Source organism: Synchiropus splendidus, chromosome 1 (genome assembly GCF_027744825.2).
Source record: "Synchiropus splendidus isolate RoL2022-P1 chromosome 1, RoL_Sspl_1.0, whole genome shotgun sequence".
Lineage (NCBI taxonomy): Eukaryota > Metazoa > Chordata > Actinopteri > Syngnathiformes > Callionymidae > Synchiropus > Synchiropus splendidus.
The window spans coordinates 17,442,123-17,465,943 of record NC_071334.1 but is presented as its reverse complement, the minus strand read 5'-3'; the positions used below and the strand labels follow the sequence as shown (position 1 = coordinate 17,465,943).

Sequence of the window (23,821 nt, the reverse complement as noted above, 5' to 3'; positions counted from 1 at the left end):
CGTTGAGTTGAATTATTAATTAGGGCAACAACCTCAGACAATGTTGTGAGCAACTGTTGCTACAGAAAAAGAAAGAGTTTATCACAAAGCAGTAAGGCTGTAAATCTTAATAGTTAGAGAAAGAAGAGGAATACACCCATTGAGATTCATGAATGCAATGCAGTAGGTAAGATGATCAAGACATGTTAAAGTGTAGATGAGTTGCTCTGGCAACTCCTGACAGGAAGGACTGTCAGACAAAGACAAAAAAGAAAGTCCCAGCATAAAAGATTTGCTTAACAACTAAATTTCAATTCAAACTCACCAGCTTGTCCCTTTGTCCCGCTGACCACAGCCTTCTTGTGAAGAACAAGGGGGCGAAATTCCTGAGCAATGATCTGTTAAATAGAACAAAAATAATGCTTACAATGTCGATGATCTGGTAGAGGCATCAATAAAGGATACGTACCTGTGGTGTGAGGAACTTTTGTATCCTACAAGAGAGGAACGGTTTGTCCAAAATGGAACAAACTGAAGGCCTCTCTCTGGGATTACGTTTAAAAAGCAGGGCCAAGAGAGATCTCAGATCATGGGAGTAGTGAATTGACACTGGGGGGTACGTCCCACGGATGATCTTTAGGACAAGGTTTTTCATGTTTCCAGCCTCAAACTAGGGGGGAAAAAAGCTAGAGCTTCCAGATTTGATTTGACTACATTTCAACATGAACACACAGGGGGGATGGGGGACATCATGTGAGAGTACTTCTAACAACATCTATCATACAGTTAAGAACTTGAAAAAAGCTCAGATGTCAAATACTTACTGCATGCTTTAGCGTGCACATTTCATATAGAACACAGCCTAGGGCCCAAATATCACTGCAGGGGGGATAGAAGGGGAAGTAGGACATGGTAAAAGAGACAGGGATAATTTCAGGGCCAGGTTAACATGCACTCAAGATACCATCATTTATCATGAGAGAAAAATATCTCCATCTAAAGATTGGATTCGGTTTCATGTCCCTAAAATAGGGAATCAATAGTTCAGCAGGTCTATTCTAGAGTAGCTCGGCACAAACAAGTTACATGATACTTGTACATCTCTGGTTATTGATTCCAGAACAACTTTGGTGGAACACAAGTTTCTGGACACAGTGGAAGCCATTGCAGATACCTTTTGTTGTTGTACGGCTTATTTTCACAAATTTCCGGAGATAAGTAATACGGTGTGCCAATGCATGTTCTGGCCAGTTCAACTGTGCTGCAAATAAAAAGACAAAGTCCTTAATCTGGTTGCATATCTGGAACTTGATCAAGATGAATAATTTACAAACCTGTTCAGCACCCTTGCAATTCCAAAATCACCAAGCTGGACTGTCCCTTCCTTAGTCAAAAAGATATTCTACGAAACGGAAAAATATCACTACATAGCAAGCATCGTAAAACACCTAAACTATTAATAAAGTAGGAACCTGGGATTTGATGTCTCGATGAAGGATTTTTCTGTCATGGACGTGCTTGAGAGCCAAACATATTTGCACAAACCAATCCAAAATCTGAAAAGAATTGAGAACAAAATGATGCAATTTTCCAGTGCTACGTGAAACGTTTTCAATAATTTACAGATCTATTATAAAAGAACATACTTGCTCCTCAGGAAATTGAACTCCTTTTTGAGAGTTGATCTTCTTGAAAAGGTCACCTCCTTCACAGTAATCCATCACAATATACAGACTGCCCCCCTCTGAAAACGGTTGAACACTACAGTGATACTGCTTCACAATCATCAATGGAGTGTGTTCATCTTATTGCACAATACAGTGCAAACATCCAGCATGAAACATACCTTCAAATGACTCTTTATACTGGACAATGTTAGGATGACTCATGTTGGCAAGAACTGCAACTTCATTTCGAGATTCTTGTCTCTCTTTACTGGACATCTGCAAAAGTTGACAATGGACATGAAGAATGTAGCGCATGGAACACAGTCAGCTAACGTTGAAATGATCTAAAGTGGTCTTACGCCAGAAATGCAGATCTCTTTGATGACATAGTTGCGTCCATCTGTTTTGGATTTCACAAGGGTCGCCCTCCCAAATGACCCTTGCCCTATTTTCCTAATCTTTTCATACTTGTCCATGTTTGAGGAGTCACTGATGAGTCATGATCATTCTGTGGACAAACAAGGATCATATTAAAATCGATCACACAAAAGTTTTACATCGGAGCAGGACAAATACATAACCTCAAAACATTACAGACATCCAGAATAATTTAAAATGCATAGCATTATCATGCGACAGTTGATGTTTTCAGTCACACACACACCTATTTAACACACAAAGACATTGTTCAACATATCAAGGCAATATATCCGACATACTTGGCCTCCTGTTTTGTGTATAATATTATAGGTGAAGTGTCAAGCCCCTGACATCAGCAAATGATCCTTCCAATGTCTAACAGAACCACACTGATGTCTGTTGAATAAGGTCATTGCGGTTTGTGCTAGTCTACATTTGCCTGCAAGTGTTAAAATATATCTGGTGCTACACTCCATTATTGACTCAATAAAGATAGGAAACGCATCAGATGCTTGATAGTGAAAGACTAGAGGTAGCGGAGGTTGTCTGATATGTTGTGTGTACAGACACATTTCACGTAACGTAAGTAACATATACAAGTCGTTCTTCTCAGGAACTGAGAGTGTACCCGGACTATTGCTCTGTTTATCTCCACGCAACACTTGGACGCTCACATACATTATAATACGACGTCATTCACATGCAATATAAGCCGTCCAGTACTTGGTTGACATTAAAACAGACACAGAAGATGTCAGCGTCGTCTTTTGTCAAAATAGCACATCATTTCGCGATGTTGAAAGAGAACAGGAATAGCAATTGAGCTAACGTCGCGTTAAAAACGAATTGGGACCGGAAAGTAAACAATGACTTCTAGTGACTGCATTAGCTTTTATTAATGATGAAAACTCCTCTCAATCAACATTTTACAGCCACTACACTTACCATTAGTCAGCTTAGCTTTGCTCTTTTACACAAGCTCTAGCGGTTCTCCGACAAACTACAGTCACCACTTGATGCATTTTTATTGGTCACGTTCAAATCTAGTGCCCGTTGGTTGGTTAATTTGCCCGTCTGTCATTTCCTTGCCCTGGCAGACAGAATCTCCGCCCAGACTGAGGTGGTTGCTGTGGACGTCCATAGCAACCGACCACAAACCGGCCTGGACTGTTTCAACCACACTTGTGGGACATATCACCCCAGAGAAGGGCGAATCTGGGGCAAACGCACATAGGTACATCAAAATATATTGTTCAAATGGTTGACTAGTGGTAGTATGAGTAATACAGTACTGTCCTAATATTTTGCAAATCAATAAAGGGATGTAAAATCATCATGAAGATAATAATCGCCATGTGTAAAGAGTCATGCAAGTGCAAGTATATATATATATATATATATATATATATACTTGTGGTGTGTTTTGTGAGTTAGAGAGGCATGTGACTTCCAACATGTTTCTGATGGTGATGTGTTGAAACAAAGGTCACCATTTTTTTCCCTGAAACTCACTAAAAACGAAACAGCTCCTCACTGATGCTCAAGAATTGGATGGTACATGAAGCAGTGAATAGAGCCTTCTTCTATTGGGTTCTATTTATATTATTGGACGTCAGAGGCGGCAGGACAACTTCCTACCTGACACATGGAGGAATAAAGATATGAGCAAATAAAGACGCAGACAATCAAAGACACAAGCAACCGAACAAAAGACATGTTTCAGAGAGAGAAAACGTTTGAATTATTTACCATTATGTTGAAGTTTTCATGATCAGGAACAAGAAGTCATCACAGGACTATGATCGCGTGGATTTTTCTTTGAGTCCAGCTTGGTGAAACCCGAAGTTGAAAGTGTCTTTTCTGTGATGAAAGTACTGGGCCAAGGTTGCATTGCAGCTAACGTCTAACATGGAACAAGTGCATGCTACTTGGACAACTTTGGATTGAATATTATTATCTATTTCATGTATGTATGTATGTGTGTACTTCTTTTCCTTTTTGCTTCTCCCTTGAGGGGCCGCCACAGCGGATCATCCTCCTCCATCTCACCCTGTCCTCTGCCTCCTCTTCTCTCAAACCTACAAACCTCATGTCCTTCTTCACCACATCCATAAATCACCTCTTTGGATAACAAATATCACAAAATTCTGGTGTCGCCCTTACAGTAGTGCAATGTGTCGTGACATATGGCCAGATTCCTGCCAATACACTGATATAAGTGGAATGGATGTGAACTTCAAAGCATTCAAATGGTTGGTCAATAAGTATAAAGCATATAAGGATCAGTTTATGAATGAAATACATGGATAGTTTTCCCAATGCCCTTCAAGTATCTTCCACACACAGGCAGCAGTCAGAGCAGAGAGGCAGAGACGTCCATCTCCCCAGAAACCACCTCCTGCTCTTCATCTCATCATCATCACAGGGTGAGGCAGCGTGGCGAGAAAAACTCGATCTACCACACACGCCTTTCCCAGCTAAACTCAGCAAGCCATTCTATTCTAACCATCTTCTCGAGACAGTTGGAAACACGCACCTCGTTTGTTTTGGGGCAGTACTTCGGAAGGCCTGTGACGTCAGTTGACCACGTGACTTTTTGTGTTCGCCGCCGCCTACGTGCTGCTAGTGACGCGCCGAGCTACAGTGGCGGAGGAAGATGGCTCCTTTCCCGGACGAGGTGGATGTTTTTACTGGGCCACATTGGCGAATGAAGCAGCTTGTCGGCCTCTATTCGGAAAAGGTAGCTTCTATTTCTGCATAAACTCTAGCTACGGCGTCTCAGTAGGGTTTGTGTAACTGCGTATATTCCTGAATAAAGATGGCAGCTATCCCGTTAGCTTGCGCTTAGACTTAGCCACAGCTGATAAACTAATGGAGGCTCGTCTCATTGACTACGCATTTTCCCGTCCAGTGTCTAACTACATTTTTTTTATGTGTATGCACATATCTTCACGTGTTATACAGGCCTTGAATACCGCTTACACTGTGCCTTGTTGTTGTTGTTGTTACACTACCTGCTGGTCACCTCGCCTAAATAACACGCAAGCAGGTTATGCAACAGGCTTGAAGCGATGTAACAGCATTTATTGTTCGTATTCCGACAACTGATGTGCTTCGGTCAGTAGAAGGCGTGTACGTTTTGTTGTTGCTTGGCTGCTTCCGCTCCTCATGGAGGCGGTTTGAACGGCTCTGCCCATGCCATGCGATGTTTGCCTGTGATGTTGACCACTCTTAAGCAAGCGCAATCTTATTGCCATTATTGTTTCCCAGTTATCCCAGACCAACTTCTCCAACAACAGAGATTTCCGCTCCTTTCTCCAATCCCTGTGCGTCACCTTTAAAGAGTTCAAGAAGCATGAGCAGATCGAGAATGAGTACATCATTGGGCTGCTGCAGCAGCGCTGCTGCACCGCCTACAACGTGCATTCTGACAACAAACTGTCGGAGATGCTGTCCCTGTTTGAAAAGGGACTTCATACCGTGAAGGTAAGCAACTCACAGTCTCATAGACTGTATATTACATCACTCCAGAGTGTCATGTGTAGATGGTTTTAAACTCCAGGGTAATTGATTAAACACTATGTCTTGTAGATGGGGGGCTGTATTTACTGCTCATACACATGTTTTGCTGAGCTCTTGTGACAAACTGGTAATTATCTAAATGTTGGGTTGCAAAATTGGGTGTTGTTAATGTGTGGCATCGTAGCTGGAACCAAATTGTATAATAATTAAACATAAGTTCTAAAGTCAAAAAGTAGACAGCTGTTAAATGGGTTTGGCAACAGTCAAACATCCTGGGTGTGGTTTTATTTCTGCGTTAACAAACACTAGTCTTGTTCTTAGGTGAAGAGAATGAGTCTAGAATCTGTCTTGTTGCTGTATCAAATTAAACTTCCCTGTTCCTGTTGTAGCTGTGTCAACGGACGTTATCTAACCTCCAAATTGTTGCAAAATGTTTACTTAACCCTGTAATGGGCACCTGGAATTCAGTAATTCATGTCAGTATATCTTTTCATGTGTTGGAATATATTTGCTGATAACAGTGAAATATTAACACCCAGTTAGTAAACTAGATACGAATAAGCACGCGTTGCTAAAATGTAAATGTTTCAAACATTCCCAGTAATTGGGTTTGTTTTAAATTTGAATGATTTGTGCATGACTTAGTGCCCCACATTCCAGTGGTGGAACTGGGCTGGGGGCTACATTTAATCCATGGATCTTTGTTCTTTTCAAGAATGAATTTGAGCAGCTGAACTATGCCCAGCAGTTGAAGGAGCGACTGGAGGCTTTCACCCAAGACTTCCTTCCTCACATGAAAGAAGAAGAGGAGGTATCAAATAATCACATCATTTGCCAAAATCCTGCCTGAATAATTGGAAACATACTAGGGATGCACCGATCCTTATCATGGTATCAAATATCGACCCGATCCAGCCTCTTAAAGTGGGATCGGGCTTCGGTGAAAAATTGCCGATCATGGCATTTAAACTCTAAGTTTAGTGCTCACATTGATGTCACACATGGTGCCCGTGATAATGATTACATGGCAGCAGGTACAGCAGTTCTCCACTCAGTCACACGAGGACAGTTTGTTCGCAAGTTGCTTGATGCATATAAAGACACCTGTGATCAAGGATGGGATCGCTGAGTGATCTGAGATCAGTTAACCCACATATATTTGGGCTACTCATACAATCGTGGTTCACTGTTTGTCAGAGACTTGAATGAATGGTTCAAGTTTAGTTAATAATACAGTCATGCGAAATGCTGAACTAACATACTTGGAACACATGTCACTGTGCTATCCAACTCAGATCTGCGGATCTTCAAATAAAGTCATCACTGTACACAATAGAATCCTTGCCGATTTGATTCGGTGCTGTAGCTTGCAGTCACGTAGGCAACATTTGACTTGGTTTAATAAATATCAAGTTTGTAATTCCATATGAAGTCATTTTTGCTTTTTACTTGAAGCATGACCAGTGTTATCCCACGGCATGAAGAGAATGTTAATACTTAAATACTTTACTACTGGTATCGGATCAGTATTGGTAGATACCCAAAGCCCAAGAATCGGTATCAGGACCATAAAATTGGGATCGGTGCATCTCCAGTATTAACCCGGGTTCAAAGATGGAAGAGAATGTAGATCTATGGTAGCAAGCTATTATTTCACATTAAACAGCCTTTTGCAAATGACCGGCTTTCACGTGCCCTCTCATGGTTGCCAGTCATTATGAAACTGCAGAGGTGTATTTCAGGTTTTTCAGCCGATGCTTATGCAGTACTTCACCTACGAGGAGCTTAAAGACATCAAGAAACAGGTGATAGCGCAGCACTGCAGCCAGCAGCATTGGGACTGTGCTGCGGAGGTTCTGAAGGGCTTTGGTTTCTGGAGCCATGCAGAGGAGCTGCAGAAGGCCTTTAAGTACGCCGATCATGAGAAGACAGAGTATGGTGAGGATAGCGCTGAAGATTCATTTGATTTTTTTATTTGTTGCAGTAAGTCATCTGTTCATCTCTTTTCAGAACTGGAACAGAATGGGAACATTTCCTCCCACATCTTGCTACTTCCCACTGAAATCCTACTCAAGGTTTTCCACTATTTGAGCCCAGAGGATCTTTGCAGGTGCAATCAGGTGTGCAGCATCTGGTCCCAGCTTGTTAAGACCGGATCCCTGTGGAGGCACCTGTACCCGGTTCGCTGGGCCAGAGGTGGGTCATGGTACAAGTCTGAATATTGGGGCTAAAGAAGACTTCATTGTGTTTTGCTATGGCTGTGACTGCAGGAGATTATTACAATGGTCCACCTGGCGATATGGACCAGGAGCCAGATGAGAGTTGGGTCAAAAGTCGGCAGAATGAGGGACACGCTTACCAGAAGTGGGACGAGGACGCTGATGTTGACGAGTCAGGTGTGTCAGCCAATTTTTTTCATTGTTTCTATTTCTTGACTTGTCACGTTGGCTGAGTGGAATTGGTTGACTATGACTGTGAGTAGGCAGAGGTAATATTTAACCAAAAGTGGGTCAGGAATGTGGCTATATATATATAAAAAAAAAACATTACCTCACTGTTAATGTCATACATGGGAGCAAACCTTTGATATGATGACTATATCTCACTTGTGGTAACTGAAGTTCACCTTTGCCAGAGGTCATGTCTTGCATTGCATTCAGAGGGTAATTCATGTTTGCTCTGTCCTCTGTCAGAAAACACTCAAGGCTCTTCAGCAATAAGTACAGTGCAGCGGGAAAAGAGGCTCCTCAATGGCATCATCCAGAACCTCCTACCAGCTGTGGGTCTGTCTGTCAGGTCTGTGGTTCTGGCCTACAGCTCCACAGTCTCCAGCAAAATGGTACATATTAAACTGTCCATAGCAGTTGTTATTGTTATCTCATTCATTTGATCTTCTCAGGTTCGACAAATTCTCACTCTCTGCCCAAATATTACGCACCTGGACCTGACCCAGACTGATGTCACAGACTCTGCGTTTGACAGGTGAGTCATGTGCCTTTTCTCCTCTTGTCAACATCAAGCCTCTGATCTGCTGATGTGCTTCTCCATGTCCTCCCAAAGCTGGTCATCTCTTGGCACCTGTTTCTCCTTGGAACACCTGGACTTGTCAGGTTGTGAGAAAATTACCGATCAGACACTGAAAAGACTGTCTGTTGGACTGGGTGACCTCACATCCTCCTCCTGCTTGGACAACCGCTCGGACAAGATCTTAAAATCTCCCTCAACACCAGTCAAGCTATTTGAAGAGGCCAACCTTGAGTCTGGTCTCTGGAGACGCCAGGCTCTTATTTTCAAGTCTGGAACTGGCTGCTGGGGTACTGGTGGCAGCCCAAGACAAGTGTGGGTGCTGGACTCCGTTAATCTGGTGGATATTGAAGACGCTGCCGATCGTACCCCTCGAGGTGGCTGGTTGCTTCCTGAAAGAGACAGTTTTGTAGAGACGCAGCTGGTTGGAAGCTCATGCTGCTGCAGGAAGAGCAGAAGGCGCAGACACAGGACTGGTTCCAGCGCCTCCTTCCTTCACCAGCAGCTCACCTTGTCAGGGGAAATATTTTGCGGTCACTCCACCTGTTGCTCAAGTGACACGGCCCTCAGGACTTTTAGTGGGCCTCGCCATGAGTCAGGATCTACCGTGGAAATTTGGACTAAATGCCCCGCACCTGGAGCGCCGCAGTGTTTGGCCCCTGAAACAAAGACTGAATTCACAGGGTCCAAACGCTCAATGAGATTTCTCAGTCTCTCTGGGTGTTACCAAGTCACAGACTCAGGCTTAAGGTAAAGCCTGCTGGAACACGTATTCCTGACTTATGAACTGAATGACAAAAATCTCTTGACGTTTCAGAGCTCTGTCGCAGCTTGGAGGACTACCAGTTCTGGAGCATCTGAACTTGTCTGGCTGCCTCTTCATCACTGAGGTTGGGCTGCAAGAGCTGGTGTCAGCATGTCCATCCCTCAATGATGAGCACTTCTATTACTGCGACAACATCAATGGTAACACCTGCCACATGTGACGCTATGAGAGTGAACTGTTGTTACCTCAGATGGTGCTGTCTCTTATTGAGCTGAGTTTACAGTTCCAGTTGATGACAGCCAACCAACTTTAAACTAGTTCTATTGGTCTAACACAAATTAAGTAACTGTCACAATGCAAAAAAACACCCTTTCTAGAACATGGAAGAGTCAAATGTGTGTGTGTGAGAGACAGTCATGACTAACCACTTATAGCATAAGTCCTAGTGTATGATGCTGCTGATGTGAAAGGTAAGTGGCTGTTATTATGATCATACAATAGTTCATCTGTATTACTCGTGTTTTAAAGGAGTGACTATAGAAACACCTGGTGACTGTTCAGTGACATCAAGATGCTTTTTGTCTCCAGGTCCTCATTCGGACACAGCAAGTGGATGCCAGAACCTACAGTGTGGATTCAGGGCTTGCTGTCGCTCTGGAGAGTGATGTTGTCGTTGAATTTCATTGTCACCTTTCCTGTTATTGCACTTTATCCTGATACAACAGAACAAAAGAGATTTATGAACGAGACTGTAATTTTGCTCTTTTTGCGCTCCATCTGTGTTACAGTGAACCAAACCTTTAAACACTCGATAAATTTGACCATAGTCCGTACTTGTTTCAAGAGAGAGATGTGAGCCACAAATGCACAGTGTTTTTCAGTAGTTCAGCCATTTTTAGTCTGCAACAGTTTCTCACCGTTTCTTCAATTCATTTGGTGTAGTTTTTTTGTTGAGTGTTTTTTTTTCTGGAGAATCTTTTTTCAAGTTTAATGTCAAGTGTTCTTACATTGGTGGATTTAACAGCTACCACGCTCCTGAACACTTCAAGGCACAAAAATGGTTATTTAGTTCTCAATCTACATGTGACACAGGTGTGGATCAACGGCTTTAAGTGAGAGAGAGGCAGTTAAAAGCAGGTAAATTCATCTCACAATTTCAATGGGAATTATTGCCAAATTTGTCAAAATAATAGACACATTAAATGTGGAATTCTATTGAATATGTTATATAAAGTACAATAAAGTATGTTGGCACAACATTGATGTGTTTTTTGAATTGTTTTTATAAAGCATCAGCACAAAAGACATTGAACATCAAGAAACTTGCTATGAAAAGCTGTGTAAAAAAAAGTTCTTTGTGACTCATTAAAGTGGCCCACAGTTTGTATACACTTACTACACATATTTACTTATAAACAAAAGTGTTTTGATATTCAGAATTGACATTTACAGGCTGCAGAAATATTTGCATCAAAAGGTGGTTCTGGCAGTCGTTCATTTTTTTTCTAAGAAACCAGAACTTGAATTTGTGAAGGCTTTTGAGTTACATACGTACCAGCGAGGCCAAGTACACCCACACTGACAACACGTTATTTGGGTAGGGGTGGACATAGACAGCTAAGGCGAACTCGACATTGGAGGCTTGGACACTGTGAACCCCTGTACTGTACACGGCCTCTATAATGGGCTGGACTTCAGAGAACGGAAGGTGGAGTGGGAATCCAGAAATCTAAGAGACAGAAAAAAAGTAAAGTTAATAGTAATAATACATATATATATATATATATATATATATATATATAGACGGACCTTGTTGTCTCCCAGAAGGTTTTGCAACTCATGGCGGTGGTCCTCGGCCACGTTCCGCCCACTGGTGAGCTCGAGTTTTGGGAGGAACTGTTTGAGGGTGGTGGTGCAGTAACGGTTCCAGCGGGTCGGGTGACGAGGACGCCACTCCATGATCTTCTCCTTCAAGATTTTTTCAATCCTGCAGAGACAAAAGCACAGTGAGAGACAGAGTTGGATGCTGACATTTGTCAGGGACAACTTGCCTGTCCTGAAGTTCCGCTGCAGCAGCTTTGTCTGTGCGTCGATACGTCAGTTCCTCTGGCTGCAGGAAACAACCTTTATCATCAGACAATCGCAGACACTAGGCTAAAGTGCACAGCACTGACCTGAACACTGGACAAGCCAGGGTGGGAGAACGATCGGGAGAAGAATGGTTTCCAGAAGTTAGCTTTTGAGGTGTCAAAGCTGATCCTCATGGGTAAAGTGTATTGTTGAATATTAAACCAAACCTGAAGATGATATTAGATATAAGTAGGGAGCGCCACACATATGACATACCAATGGATCCAGGCTCACATTGTCAGCGTTGACCAGACAGCCGACGGTTTGTAATGGACAAAAGGTGTCGTACTGGCCGTAAAACTGGCCACTGCTGGGGTTCCATATCAAATATCGGCTTTGCTCGTAGGTCAAAACATAGGCGGTAGGTCCCTGTGAGGTGGGGATTCAATATGGTTTACACAATTTTGTCGAGCCAGACGTAAGTTGCCATTGAAAAAAAGACATTTTCTCAGCTTGTTTTCAGATGTTCTAGTCACGAAACATCACTGTCTCTCACCTCTGGTATGGCAGTGCCAATAATGAGCCACGCCCTTTTGCCCATGGAAAGGAAATAATTACACAAGAGCACTGCGTGTTCCTCTTCATCTCCAGCCAGAAGCGTGAGGAATTGCTACAGAAATAGACAAATCCGCTTAAAAAGAATAAATAGATAAACTTCCTCTCAAACATCAATAGGTCAGCCATGATTCACTCACATCACAGGTGCTCCAGAGATCACAGGCGCCTGAAAATGAAACCCTGTCAGGCAGAGACGGGATGAGGGAGACGTATCTGGCGACCAGAGCCTGTGTGGAGGAGGAGCCACACAGAAACAAATGAGGAACCTTTGTCCTGCATGTCAACAACTCGTACTGACTGTGGTGTCAGCAGGACTGTTGGGGAAGGCGTCCAAGAGCTCCTGAGGAGGGTTGAGCGGCCGGACATAGCGTGTGATGAAAACAGTTTTTCCGTTGAGGTCGATGACAGTGGTGATACAAGGCCGGTCAGGGAAGCGCTGGGATGCTTCTCTCTCGAACCTCTCAGACGCTTGCAGTAAACGCTCGTCCTCTTGGCTGTCGAACTTAAAGCAGAAAGAATCATAGAAATAAGTTAGAAAACTAAAAGTGCCTATTTATGATGTAATGATTGGAATAAATGTCTAGCAGGTGACATATGCATCTTAAGTCACACCCATCTACTTCCTCCTCATGGGACATAATGGCGAGATAAAAGCTATTTTGTGATCTGGCTTGAAATATGCCACACATTTATTTAATATAGACCCCACGTTTGATGTCTGTGAATTCGAAAGCTACTATATATTGTAATGCTGTGAGAACACTGCTGTTGACCGGCACCAAAGTTACTTTAGGATTTCTATGGTATGTAGTAGCGAACTACTGTGCTCAACAGTTCTTGATAGTCGGACAGTGAGAGTCAGCAGGCGGGACAAGCTCTGCACGGTCACAGTAAGTGATGCTTGCTAGCTTCAACCTTTGACAGTTTAACACCATTAGCATCTGCATTTGCACTGGAGGTGATGTCATCATGCGACGTTTGAGTTATAGTCCAAGTAATTACATATTTTCACAAGCAAATAATAAATTATACAACAAATGTAGTCAAAACTCACATCATACCTATCATATTATCAGGTACAGCTTCTGTGTGAACCAGGACATGAGGCAAAGAGGACCAGAAAATAACTCTGATTCCCCGGTCTTAGGTCCCATGGACCGACAGGAAGGGGAAGGGGTAATAAAAAACCCAGATGATATTTAAAAATATAGATAAATATGTGGTCTTGCATGTAAATGAAAACTGGAACCAAGTTTGCATAGAGCGGAATCATAGATCTCCTGATCAAACAGTGACTCACGATATGACTACAATGTGATATTGAAGTACAAAGAAAAAAAATGTTGAGCATGATAAACTGCATTACATATCTATACAGAGAACAATTACAGGACAAAAATACCCCCACTGTCAGTTTAATGGAGAAAAACAGTCAAAGACAATTACTCTTCCAGTGTATATGCATGAATGTGATGGCTGGAGACAAGCAGCAGCTTAATTTTAGACGTGTACATATCATGGCCCTGTTACTTCCCTAGTTGGTGTTTTAGCAACTCAAACACATCAGTCGGTGAGGTGCATACCTTCTCTCTAATGGACTCGCCAGGAACAAGCTGAGGCTCAATGGTGATGAACAGAGTGATGAACGTTCCCTCCACCAGGCTTCGTAACGGTTCAAACCCGTTATTGCCGTAGCTGCGCTCCTTGCTGTAGCCCAGCAGCACGGCGGGGGTGTTCACCTTGAACGTCCCATCGATCTGGAAGACGAAAAAAAACCAAACTGTGAGCCGCTTCACCTGATTTGAAGAGCAAAGGAATCTGCTTTTTACCCTGGACTGAGAGTAGATGGTGCTGAAGGGAATTTTCACTGAGCCCAGCCAGTGCTTCTCCAGTCGGGTGTGTAGAGCTTTTCCACGATCTTTTTCTCGCTGATGGAAGAGCAGATGTCAGATTTGGACAAGCAATTGGGAGGACACTTAGTGTTACGTAAGTTCATAAAAAGTGAAAATGACTCACCACTCCAGTCTCATAAACCACCTCATCAAAAATGTTGACGTAAACATCATCCTTGATGGACTGCAAGCTGACAGTGCTGTAGTCTCCATTTGGAGCACTCAAGAGGGAGTAGCAAATCATAGTGTGAGCGACAAACCGTGTGCCCCAGCCAGACGCAGTATTCATGTGTTTCAACTATTTCATTTAAAGCAGACCACATCATTCTACATTCACCATCAATCACTGGACTGTGGGAGGAAACCTGAGGTAACTCATGCAAGCCCATACAAACCCCACACACTAAGGACATAGATTGCCTCAAACATATAAATACACAGCGTATTTACAAGAAAATAATTATGTTGTTGCTGTTTAAAAAAATGTGTTGTGTCTTTTATCTAGCAATCTGCGTATCTTGAGTAGGTTAAAACTTGCTAAAACCAACTTAATCTTTTTTAAAGTACCGTAATTTTTTTTCATAAGTTCAGTGGAAATAACCTGAATTTGCTTTGTAAGTTTTTCTCAACTCAGTTTGGTTAAGTTGAAATATCATTAAGATATTCATTTTTTAAGGTGAGTCAGCACATCTTTTCTTCTTCTTGTGAGGCTGCAGAACTAACCAAAGAATATCATGATACAATAAATGTATTTTGCAGCCATTTAGTTTTTTCTGTTGTGAGAACAAATGCAACCTTGCTGTCCCTTCTTGAATCATTTCACGAAGTACTTCAACACTTCAAAGACAGTGCAGCAGTCTGTATTGAGGGAAACATTTTCCATCATAGGAGAGTATATAATGGGCAATAATAGTGTACTTTTCACCTGGTGTATTCGGCATAAATGGGCTTATCTTGGTAGAACGAAATGTTTAACACATACTATCCAACCAGTGAGATACCTGAAGGGCATTTGCAGCTCCTCGTTCCAGCAAGGGTTTGGGCCATCAGCAGTGGTTGTTTGTAGCGTTGTGCGCTGAAAGGAAACCTCCACAAATGGCCTCACTTGTACCTTAATCACACCAAAAGAACACACAAGCTGACACTTTTCAGTGACACATAACCAATTCCTCATACAGCTGAAGCAAACTACTACCTGGCTGAACAGCCAGTCACTGTCCTGCATGACACTCTGCGTCTGCTGTCCTGGCTTCCTGGAGGCCCCACCAATGGAAAGCACATCAGACTCGCCACACGATGTCTGGGTGTATTTCAACGCTCTGGACACACTCACATGCTCGGGGGTCGGCGGATGGGGATATCGTAGCCTCGGAGAATGTTGATCAGCAGTTTAATGTCACCGTCAGAGAGATTCTGAGCGGTGACCTTTTTTCTTTCCTTCCTCAGAGGTTTCAAGGGTCGCTTGGGTTCAGCCAGCTTGAAAAGATTCAGCCCGAGAAGGCTGAAAAAATAAAACACATTACATACAACCTGGACGGTACACAACATCCAACAACATACAAATGTGTTTGTATCTATAGTATCTATAGTATTCAGCCCCCCCAGGTTTCAGTATCTCGCAGTAGCTGTCGTCATCACATATACCCACCATTTATTTCATAGTTTTTGTATTGAATTGAAATTGTAATATTTTATGTTATACAAAGCATTTCCCCTGGCTGTTACTCAGCTGTACACTCCTGAACCTGATGTGTCTCAGCAGAACACTGCTGAGGTCATGACGCTCATGATGATGCTCATCAGACACACCGTTTTCAATTATATGTCTCAAATAAATATGTCACAATACACAAATGAAATCATCCCTCAGGTCATTATTTAGAGTCCATCAGTCAAACATGATTATTGTCTAATAAAAAACACCTGGGTGGCCTGAACACAAGGTCTGTTGGCACAGGTCTTTTGGGCTCAAACTACAAGGAGGGTGGCACAGGGAGGGGAGGCTGGGGTAAATAAAGAGATCCATGCACATACCCAGTACCTGCACCACTGTTATAAATCATAAGCAGATGTTTGGAGAAAAAAGAAACAGAACCAGAACATGAAAACGTTTACTTTGATGGATAAATCAAAATGGCTGTGACTCACAAGCAAAAAGGCATGCAGAACAAATAAGACACTCTGTTATTATCTCCATGTGCTGCCCAAAACCTGTTCCAGAGCATGACTCAGCTGTAAAAACACAGATCTGACCCCAAACGGCTTGTCGCAACATGATGCCAAAAAACAGACCAGCATGTCACTTCAGTTCTTTTAATCCAATTCTGTCATTCTGTCTCAGATCTTTAAGCTGTTGACCCGGAGACGAAGAATAAATCAAACCCGGCACATACTTCTGAAGTGTTGCCTTGATGTGCATTCATTTTCAGTGAGAGTAGGTCAACAGCACACAACACTGAATCTGAGGATGAAAGTCTTCAGTTAAAGATACAAGATCACTACAGCACTTACCCAATGCTTGGAATCTCTTCCTCTATTACCAGGTCAGACAGAAGGTAGTGATGCTTGGCTAGAAGGAACCTGTTTATTACAGACTCTCGAATCTGAGGCAAAAGGTTCAAGGTGAGATCGAGCTTCGGATCATGTTCATGGATGCCTAGCATAAAAAAAATAAATCACTCACCTTCTGAAGATATTTAGCGATCAAAGCTCTGTGGGAATCCAGATGCTCTTTGGTGTCAATAGTCTCTCCTTCTTTCAGCCTCTTCTCATACTCCTGAAGAACAGCATATAAATGTTTACATATTGTTTCAGTTTTAACTATATGACCCACTTCATATTATTAGCTTACATGGAACACTTTATCAGTGACTTCTCGTTCCACTGCAGGAACACACTTGTAATTCCGAAACTCGGCCACTTCTTGGTTCCTCAAGGTAAGCAGACGAAACCTTTTGGACATCTCCAAATCTTCATCAGTCACAAAGTTAAACTCTTCCTGAAGCTGCTCCAGGCGGAAATATTCGGGAGCTGTGACTTGTCCACTTGTTGCGACCTGTAGGATTTAGTGTGACGGTGAGAACTCTTGGTCACTAGACTCAGAACGATCAGACTCACTTTCAAGAGCTGCATGATAGAGGCATTTTTTGGATCATTGGGGTCCAGTCTTGACTGCGTGGCCCACTCACTGATTTTCTTCATGTCATACAGGCCAGAGGCCCCAATATATGACACGGCATCAAGATGTCCTAAACCGCTGGAAGGGGGACAGCAGAAAAAAAAAGTACATTATTACGATCTTAATACATTTCAGACATAAAAGACGGAATGATAACAACAAGCTACTTGCCATGGTGTGGAGAGCAGGAGTAAAAAAAACAACTAACAAATCTGAGGTGGAAGTGCTCAAGTGAAGAGCAAACTCCCCCCATGAACTGTTCCTCCATTCATCAGTTTTTTTTACTGAAATTGTACATCCATCAGCACATTCTCATATAGTCTCCTTGATCGTGGATGTTTTGGTTGTGACATCATCACATTGTACAATGTGGCTTGAATTGGTGGACAGAAACATCTTTCCAGCTCAAGAAAGTTTACACGTGATTCACCTCTGTTAGTCGAATCAGTTCATTATTTTCCCACTGTAATGAATTAATCGAAATTGACTAGTCGAGACATGAAATGACTTCTTTACTAAAACATTAATTCATGTGAACATTTTCATTGCTAAAGAAGGCTACTTTGGGAACCAAGTCAGAGAGAGACAGTCACAGAGTTATCGACCATCAATCCTTTTATACCTGTGCATAGCACTGGGGTGCTGAGACATGGGAGGAGCAAGTGGAACACCTTCCTCTCCTACTGCCCAGGACACAGAGGATGATACTTTGCCAGAAGTGAATAGGATCTGTTTATTACTGCCATCTGCCTCAAAAGACAGCGGCACATCTAGCAGGGCAGACAAACAAGAATAAATATTATTGGACACACCACAACAGTGGAAAAATGGTACAATGATATTTACCACTTCCCACTCCCTCGTGGTCAAACATGACTCTCTGGTGGCTGCTGAACTCGAATTCTTCAATGGGGGCACTTCCGGCAACCACAGAAGACTCCGGTACTGGTACATAGACTTGAGCGAGGAGGGAGCAGTAAGAGCCAGACTCCTCAAATACCTGGCCACACACACACACACGCACGCACGCGCACACGCACGCACACACACACACACACACACACACACGCACACACACAACAAACGGACATATCTGTGAAGCAACCACATAAATCAAATACGGACGTGCTGAGGTTTTGTTTTTTTTTTTTTACCTGCAAATTGATGCTTCTGGGACAGTTAACAATTTTAAGATTGAAAATTTGACCAAAGTGTACCCTAAAATCTGAATTTAGGGGTCGACTGACAGTTCTGGACACTTCTTTGTCGTTGTACAGAATCTTGATAAAAAGTGAGCGTCTTAAAACATCCTCTCTTCGAGCAATTTCCGCTCTAAGATGGAGAGAAGACACAAAAATCACACATCTCATGAACGCATTGTATTCAATTTGTTATCTGGGACCTACCGGGGGCAGACGTCACTGGCAGAGATGTTTCCAGAAGCAGACAGCTCTGGGATCAGTATAGGTTCTCCAGGTTTCCTGCGTATTCGAGAGGCTTTCTCACGGACCTGCTGTTCTAGAGAATCAAAGTCCGGCCTCACTGGTGGCTCTGGCTTTGAGGGGCCTTCACCAACAACCCCCTCGGATTCACTCGCTTCCTGGTCTTCATCTTCTTCTGTGTCATGTGGTTGCCCTTTCTTCTTCTTTTTTTTCTTCTTTTTGCCTCGCTAAAACACGGGAAATAGAAAATACGATCACATAAAAAGCGAAGACTTGATCATTTTGTGGCATAGAAAAGATCTCCACTCTACCTGCTTTCTTTTCCAGATCTTCCACTCCTCAAATTGAACGTTATACTCAGACAACTTCCTCTGGTATTCCTCATCTGTCTCAGCCTCCATTTCTACGATTTCTGCCAGGATTTCACCTTCATACTCACGTTCGTCCAACAATTGATCAACGTTTTCTCTGGAGTGATGGAAAAGGGCATGCATTGTTGAAGGAATTATTAAGAAATATGAATGTATTTCAGATTACAGGGTAGATGACAGCATGGCGCAACTTCTCCAAAAAGATGGCAACTTCAAGCAAGACAGTAAATCACGAATGAAGGATATTTACAGAGAAACCACCAAAATGAATCTATGGATGCAAGAAACTACAAAGAAAGCACATGAAGTTTAGTTATTTCAACTAGGATCTTGTTTACGTGACACCACAACTTTTAAGCATGTTCACGACACAGGAGAAAAGATATATTCTGTAATTAAAAAAGAAAAAAATTGCCTATAAGGTAAAGACCAGAATTTGTCTTGTTGTCAAATGAATGAGGGGAGTTAGTTGCTTTGAAAGAAGTCGAAAAGAACTTCACCACTGTTGCCAACAAAATGTGTGACTCTCTTATTGATTGTTTATTAAGTAAAATGTTTACCTTCTTAGGTAGAGCTTATAAGGTGTATTGGTGAACTTCTGAAACTCCCTCAGGGCCTTCAGCTCCTTCCATACCTTAACTAGGTTCTTCAATAGAATACGGTCTTTTTCCTGCTCACAGTCCCGGAGCTGGCGGGTGTTCCTAGTTTTTAACCATCAAGTTAAACTGTGAAACCTCATCTCAGTGACACGTAGAAACATGATTTAATGTTACAACTCACCGAACCTCCTGACTATATTCGGATATTCTTTGCTGCATGCCCTGAGTGAGGCTCTGTCCATGATGAACCTCAAGCATGTTCCTCAGAGCACACCGCAGCCCATTCAACTACAGAATGGAACATTATTATTTACTTACTAAACAAACTGAAATCGTAAGAAGTATATTGGTGTTTGTCTTACTTTATCGGTAAGATGACCTGTGAGGTTATTTTTCTGCCTGGTGAGATGCTGATCATATAGCTGCACCAAACGGGCCCCCAGAACATGTTCACGACTGAAGAGTGGGTGGTGAGAGAAGATCAGTCCGGAGACATCAACATCAAGCTGGTAATCTCCCTCTGGGTCGGTGGCACCCGCAATATACAGATTTTCCTGTTGGCACTGCACAGCCTGGCGAGGAAAGAAGAACTTACCAGGAAAATTTTTACCCATTCCGCTCAGTATAATTAAATGTAGCAATATTATGACAAGCATCAAGCTTGCTATTATGAATAAACATTGATCTTTATATCATACTTTAAATACTATTAATATAAAAAAAACAAAGAATAAAAGTAAGTAAATGACATGAATGTGCCCCAAATAACCGTGATCCATCACACCAAATTTTCAGATATTTTTATTCTCATGAATAACCAGGCACAGTAGGTTCCTTAAATTATAGTAATGCAGTTATTGTCATTGCCGAAGTGTTTCGTCAAATATATTTGGACAAGATTGTTTTTTAAATTTCATATTAAGCATTTGAACACAGACAAGACAAAAAATTGCTTCCTTCTATGTATATATATATTTTTAATAGATAATTTGATGCTAAATGTGGCAGAATCAAAGATGACCAACCTTTCTGTAAACGGTTTGCAGTGCAGGATCAAGGTCGTCCACCATGTGGAAAAGAGGGGGTCTTGTGGATGACTCTTTGATGGGGTCAGGAAGAGCCATGATCCTGCCATCATCGCCAAACCACTTCTTCCCCTTCAAGAGAATGAATCACATTAAAGTGTAATTAACCTGCATCTAGATTACTTAAATGTTTCAAGTGTAATGACCTCCTCCATTTTCAATAAGCGATTCTCCAGAATGTACTCATTGGTCAGAGATACAGCCGGCCTCTCGCCCACATAAAGTCCCTCATCCTCCAGGTATCGAGGTTTCATATTTTCAGGCAACTTGACAGAAACTGGGACTTAAAGATGCAGATTGGAAAACACAAAATGAGAAGAATCGTACACGGAGGACAGAACCAAATGAAAGATAACACAATACCTGCTCGATAACTCGGCTTGAAGAGAAGTTCACTCTCTTGTTGGACACGTTTTTGATATCCAACATAATGCGCTTTTCTCACTTCTAAGTAGTCACGGGTAGAACGTTCAATGGCAAATAGATCCTCATCGTCATCACGCATGAGAGGGGCTTCTTCATTCTGTAAACATAACAAAAAAATGACGGGTTTGGAATCATAGCTGCGTTTCGGTCTTCAGATGTAAAAAAAAATAAACAAGCGAGGTCAAATTAAACATGTAGTGTATTAGATGGAGATTCCTACAGGACAACAGATTCTCTACACCCTTCATTTGTGAAAGACAATGGGATTCCGTACTATTCCACAGTTTCATTTTACTTTAGAATCCATTTTAAGAAACTGCTTTTAAATAAAAATAATTATTAATGGAGCTCACAAATGACAAGACTATCAAATGCATTCTTTTATTTCTTACATGCTCTTCACTCCCTCCATGGCGCTCTTCATCAACAACACCGTCCTGGTCATCATCTTCATCGCTTCCATCTTTGTCTCTGCTGTGCTTCTTTTTACTTTTCCTGTGAATCCTTTCACTTATGTCTTGAGGATCAGGCTCGAAATTGAATGTGAAGAAGTTATAAGCCTCCTCTGCAGTTGGAAGGCCTTTAACTACCTTTTATTCCGAAAAAAAAAAAATTCCACTATTAGAATCGTGCACAAGGAAAATAAATGCCTTCGTTTGCCAAAATTTCATACTTGTGTGGCTGCTTCTCTGATCTTGACTCTGCCACTGATGGGCAAAGGAGCCTCAGCTTTTCCATCTCTGTCCACATCATCCTGTAAACATCCATAGTTAAGCTGGATAAAAGGTTTAAATAATACATCATTCAGTGGAGGGAGCCACTTACCCCTCTGTCAAACCTTGTTACAGTTTCTCTGTCTCTGAGACTCTGCAGACGACTGGGAATGTCAAAAGACGCCTCCTGCTCCTGAAGACTTTCCCCTTTAGACTAGACAAATAAAAAGTCAGTCGGTGTAATACACACAAACAAAGCATGTTTTAAAGGGTTAAATAGTTTTAAGGATACCCGGGCCGCTTTCAGTTTCTCCTCCAAGCGTCGGGTCACCACAGTGTCTAATTCCTGAGAGCTGGTTATTCGCCGACTTATTGATGAGACACCTGAGGGTCAAGCGCATCGGGAAATACAATGGTTACTAAATTATCATTTAGAGTAACTCATGAAATGTAGGAAGACACATTGTTGGGCAAACTGATAAATGGAATCCTATTGGAAATAAAAGAGTACTATTTGCACAGCACACAGTGACCATTTAGGTTGTTTAAAGTGGCTTTTAGTCTGACAGGTATGAGTGAGTTCAGCTTAGTTTCGTGATGAATTTCATTTTCCTTCTTATACAAACCAATAACAGTAACAATGACACTTTATGATAAAGGCATTCTACCTCATTTTAATCACTTTTTATTGAACGTCTTATGAAAATTCATACTGTGTGACTGACAACATGGTGACATGTTTTTGCAATCCTGAATCCAGGTGTTTATACTTGATGAAATCAACCCTACCAGATTGAGAGCCAGTTGGAGGTTTTGACAAAACAATTGCGTCTTTGGAGCGTTCAGATGCTTCTTCTTCTTTACTGCGCTGCTCAATTGTTGTGAACTCCTCAACATCGTCAGACTCCTGAACTGCAGACTGTTCTATCAACTACGAAACAGGCAAAAAATTATTTTTCGTTCACCAATATAAAATGCAAGTGACACATGAAGAGAAGTACCCTTTTTTTTCTTTTTTCTCTCTGAGCTCTTAAAGTTCTTTTAAGAGTTTCTCCAAGATCTTCTTCAACAGTTTGGGGTTCCTAGGACGGTAAAAAAAAATATGGTGGTGTAGATGACATGTTAAGGAACTATACACAGATTGAAGTCGAAAAAAAGCAAACTACTAACCTTCATTTGTTTGTGTTGTTTCTCACCCCTGACCTTGGGAGATGGGACCAATGCCTGCCGAATACAATTTATATCACAACAGTAATCTTCCTATTTTCTAGTCAGTCATCCTAACTAATGTTTATGTGACGTGGATAAATACATCTGTGTACAGTTGGACTCACTAACACACAAACATGCGTGCGTAAGTGTCTTGAGCACTCATGCACATGCATTTTTTTTATTGTGAATAAAAATGTTATTTATTTGGTTTTACATTTTGGCATATGATTCAAACGTTGCAAATGTTAAAAAATGTATAACATCATACATAATAAGCAATTGCTAGATACAGGATAGATAAATAAATGCATTTAAAAGTTTATAGTATGGAGATATCCATATTGAGTAATCAGAAATAATGGCAAGAGGTGACTTTTTTTCGATTTAAAGGACATTTGTCCGGAGTTACAGTTGGCTGAGGTCCATTTAATACGTAGCTACATTTCAGAAACAGGATTTGTTTATGAGTTTACCTGGACGTCATCGTCATTTCTGTTTTTAACCAGTGTTTCCTGCAGCGTTCGACGCTTCTGTCGGAGCCTCTCACGAATGTCGCTGAAAAGCGGAGACACGGGGTCGTTAGCTGAAGACATCTGCCTCAAATGGTTCATATAATCCACACTCATAAATGTGAAATGGTAAACTACAGCAGCGACGATATCCACCTTGGGGAATCCAGTTCGACAAAAACTCCAATCCTAGTGATACAAAACGAGGAGCTGTAAAAACGAGGAGCTGTAAACTAACTATAACGTAATTAATAAGCTAATTTGTACTTAAAGTAAGACAAGCTCGGAGGACGCCATTCCCGCTGCCTAGTAACGATACAAGCCACTT

At 41.8% G+C, this 23,821-nt stretch overlaps 3 protein-coding genes across 15 annotated transcripts in view; 1 reads left to right on the top strand and 2 right to left on the bottom strand.

The window, feature by feature from the left end:
* Positions 1 to 4,646, bottom strand: part of nek1 (NIMA-related kinase 1) — a 14,459-nt gene extending 9,813 nt beyond the window's left edge. For 3 of the 11 annotated variants that reach the window (XM_053861492.1, XM_053861533.1, XM_053861541.1), the window contains exons 1-10: positions 3,012 to 3,183; positions 2,006 to 2,154; positions 1,826 to 1,922; positions 1,626 to 1,723; positions 1,452 to 1,535; positions 1,314 to 1,381; positions 1,154 to 1,240; positions 804 to 858; positions 449 to 649; positions 305 to 377 (exon numbers count right to left, since the gene is read on the bottom strand). In XM_053861492.1, coding sequence (XP_053717467.1) covers positions 305 to 377; positions 449 to 649; positions 804 to 858; positions 1,154 to 1,240; positions 1,314 to 1,381; positions 1,452 to 1,535; positions 1,626 to 1,723; positions 1,826 to 1,922; positions 2,006 to 2,122 — 880 coding nt within the window. In that variant the 5' untranslated portion in view covers positions 2,123 to 2,154; positions 3,012 to 3,183. Of the gene's footprint in view, positions 1 to 304; positions 378 to 448; positions 650 to 803; positions 859 to 1,153; positions 1,241 to 1,313; positions 1,382 to 1,451; positions 1,536 to 1,625; positions 1,724 to 1,825; positions 1,923 to 2,005; positions 2,155 to 3,011; positions 3,208 to 3,578; positions 3,625 to 3,815 lie in introns of those variants that run through there. The other 8 variants (XM_053861522.1, XM_053861549.1, XR_008414314.1 and 5 more) reach the window with 7 other exon arrangements.
* fbxl5 (F-box and leucine-rich repeat protein 5) lies at positions 3,800 to 10,891 on the top strand. Of its 2 annotated transcripts, none has more exons than XM_053861593.1 (11): positions 3,800 to 4,492; positions 5,337 to 5,552; positions 6,304 to 6,399; positions 7,331 to 7,526; positions 7,599 to 7,784; positions 7,859 to 7,984; positions 8,282 to 8,427; positions 8,488 to 8,570; positions 8,649 to 9,362; positions 9,430 to 9,578; positions 9,967 to 10,891. In XM_053861593.1, exons 1-11 carry the CDS (start codon positions 4,385 to 4,387, stop codon positions 10,041 to 10,043), a joined length of 2,097 nt encoding a protein of 698 aa, XP_053717568.1. In that variant the 5' UTR covers positions 3,800 to 4,384; the 3' UTR covers positions 10,044 to 10,891. The 2 variants fall into 2 exon arrangements, with proteins under 2 accessions (XP_053717568.1, XP_053717575.1); XM_053861600.1 differs by lacking the exon at positions 3,800 to 4,492 and adding an exon at positions 4,659 to 4,806.
* cc2d2a (coiled-coil and C2 domain containing 2A) lies at positions 10,645 to 23,821 on the bottom strand. 2 transcript variants are annotated; one of them, XM_053861472.1, is made up of 39 exons: positions 23,650 to 23,821; positions 23,458 to 23,539; positions 22,943 to 22,996; positions 22,774 to 22,854; positions 22,562 to 22,703; positions 22,065 to 22,156; positions 21,885 to 21,986; positions 21,733 to 21,813; positions 21,452 to 21,649; positions 20,997 to 21,156; positions 20,780 to 20,916; positions 20,574 to 20,705; positions 19,911 to 20,120; positions 19,730 to 19,836; positions 19,510 to 19,650; positions 18,890 to 19,046; positions 18,543 to 18,805; positions 18,291 to 18,468; positions 17,983 to 18,136; positions 17,759 to 17,906; positions 17,076 to 17,214; positions 16,810 to 17,013; positions 16,642 to 16,734; positions 16,470 to 16,561; positions 15,993 to 16,007; positions 15,292 to 15,459; positions 15,154 to 15,211; positions 14,960 to 15,069; positions 14,083 to 14,179; positions 13,896 to 13,994; positions 13,650 to 13,823; positions 12,365 to 12,568; positions 12,204 to 12,293; positions 12,005 to 12,118; positions 11,743 to 11,877; positions 11,553 to 11,675; positions 11,430 to 11,488; positions 11,188 to 11,365; positions 10,645 to 11,107 (listed from the first exon to the last, which is right to left on the bottom strand). In XM_053861472.1, the coding sequence occupies exons 3-39, from the start codon at positions 22,946 to 22,948 to the stop codon at positions 10,922 to 10,924; spliced, it is 4,827 nt and encodes a 1,608-aa protein (XP_053717447.1). In that variant the 5' UTR covers positions 22,949 to 22,996; positions 23,458 to 23,539; positions 23,650 to 23,821; the 3' UTR covers positions 10,645 to 10,921. The 2 variants fall into 2 exon arrangements, with proteins under 2 accessions (XP_053717447.1, XP_053717456.1); XM_053861481.1 differs by lacking the exon at positions 15,993 to 16,007.

Coding starts and splice junctions, on each gene's coding strand:
- fbxl5 (XM_053861593.1), top strand. CDS start 4,385: ATGCCCTTCAAGTATCTTCCACACACAGGCAGCAGTCAGAGCAGAGAG. Junction 6,400..7,330: donor ACATGAAAGAAGAAGAGGAG/GTATCAAATAAT, acceptor GGTGTATTTCAG/GTTTTTCAGCCGATGCTTAT. Junction 7,527..7,598: donor TCATGAGAAGACAGAGTATG/GTGAGGATAGCG, acceptor ATCTCTTTTCAG/AACTGGAACAGAATGGGAAC.
- cc2d2a (XM_053861472.1), bottom strand. Junction 16,735..16,809: donor TCACTGATAAAGTGTTCCAT/GTAAGCTAATAA, acceptor GCTGTTCTTCAG/GAGTATGAGAAGAGGCTGAA. Junction 12,569..13,649: donor GCGAGTCCATTAGAGAGAAG/GTATGCACCTCA, acceptor TTCTGCTTTAAG/TTCGACAGCCAAGAGGACGA.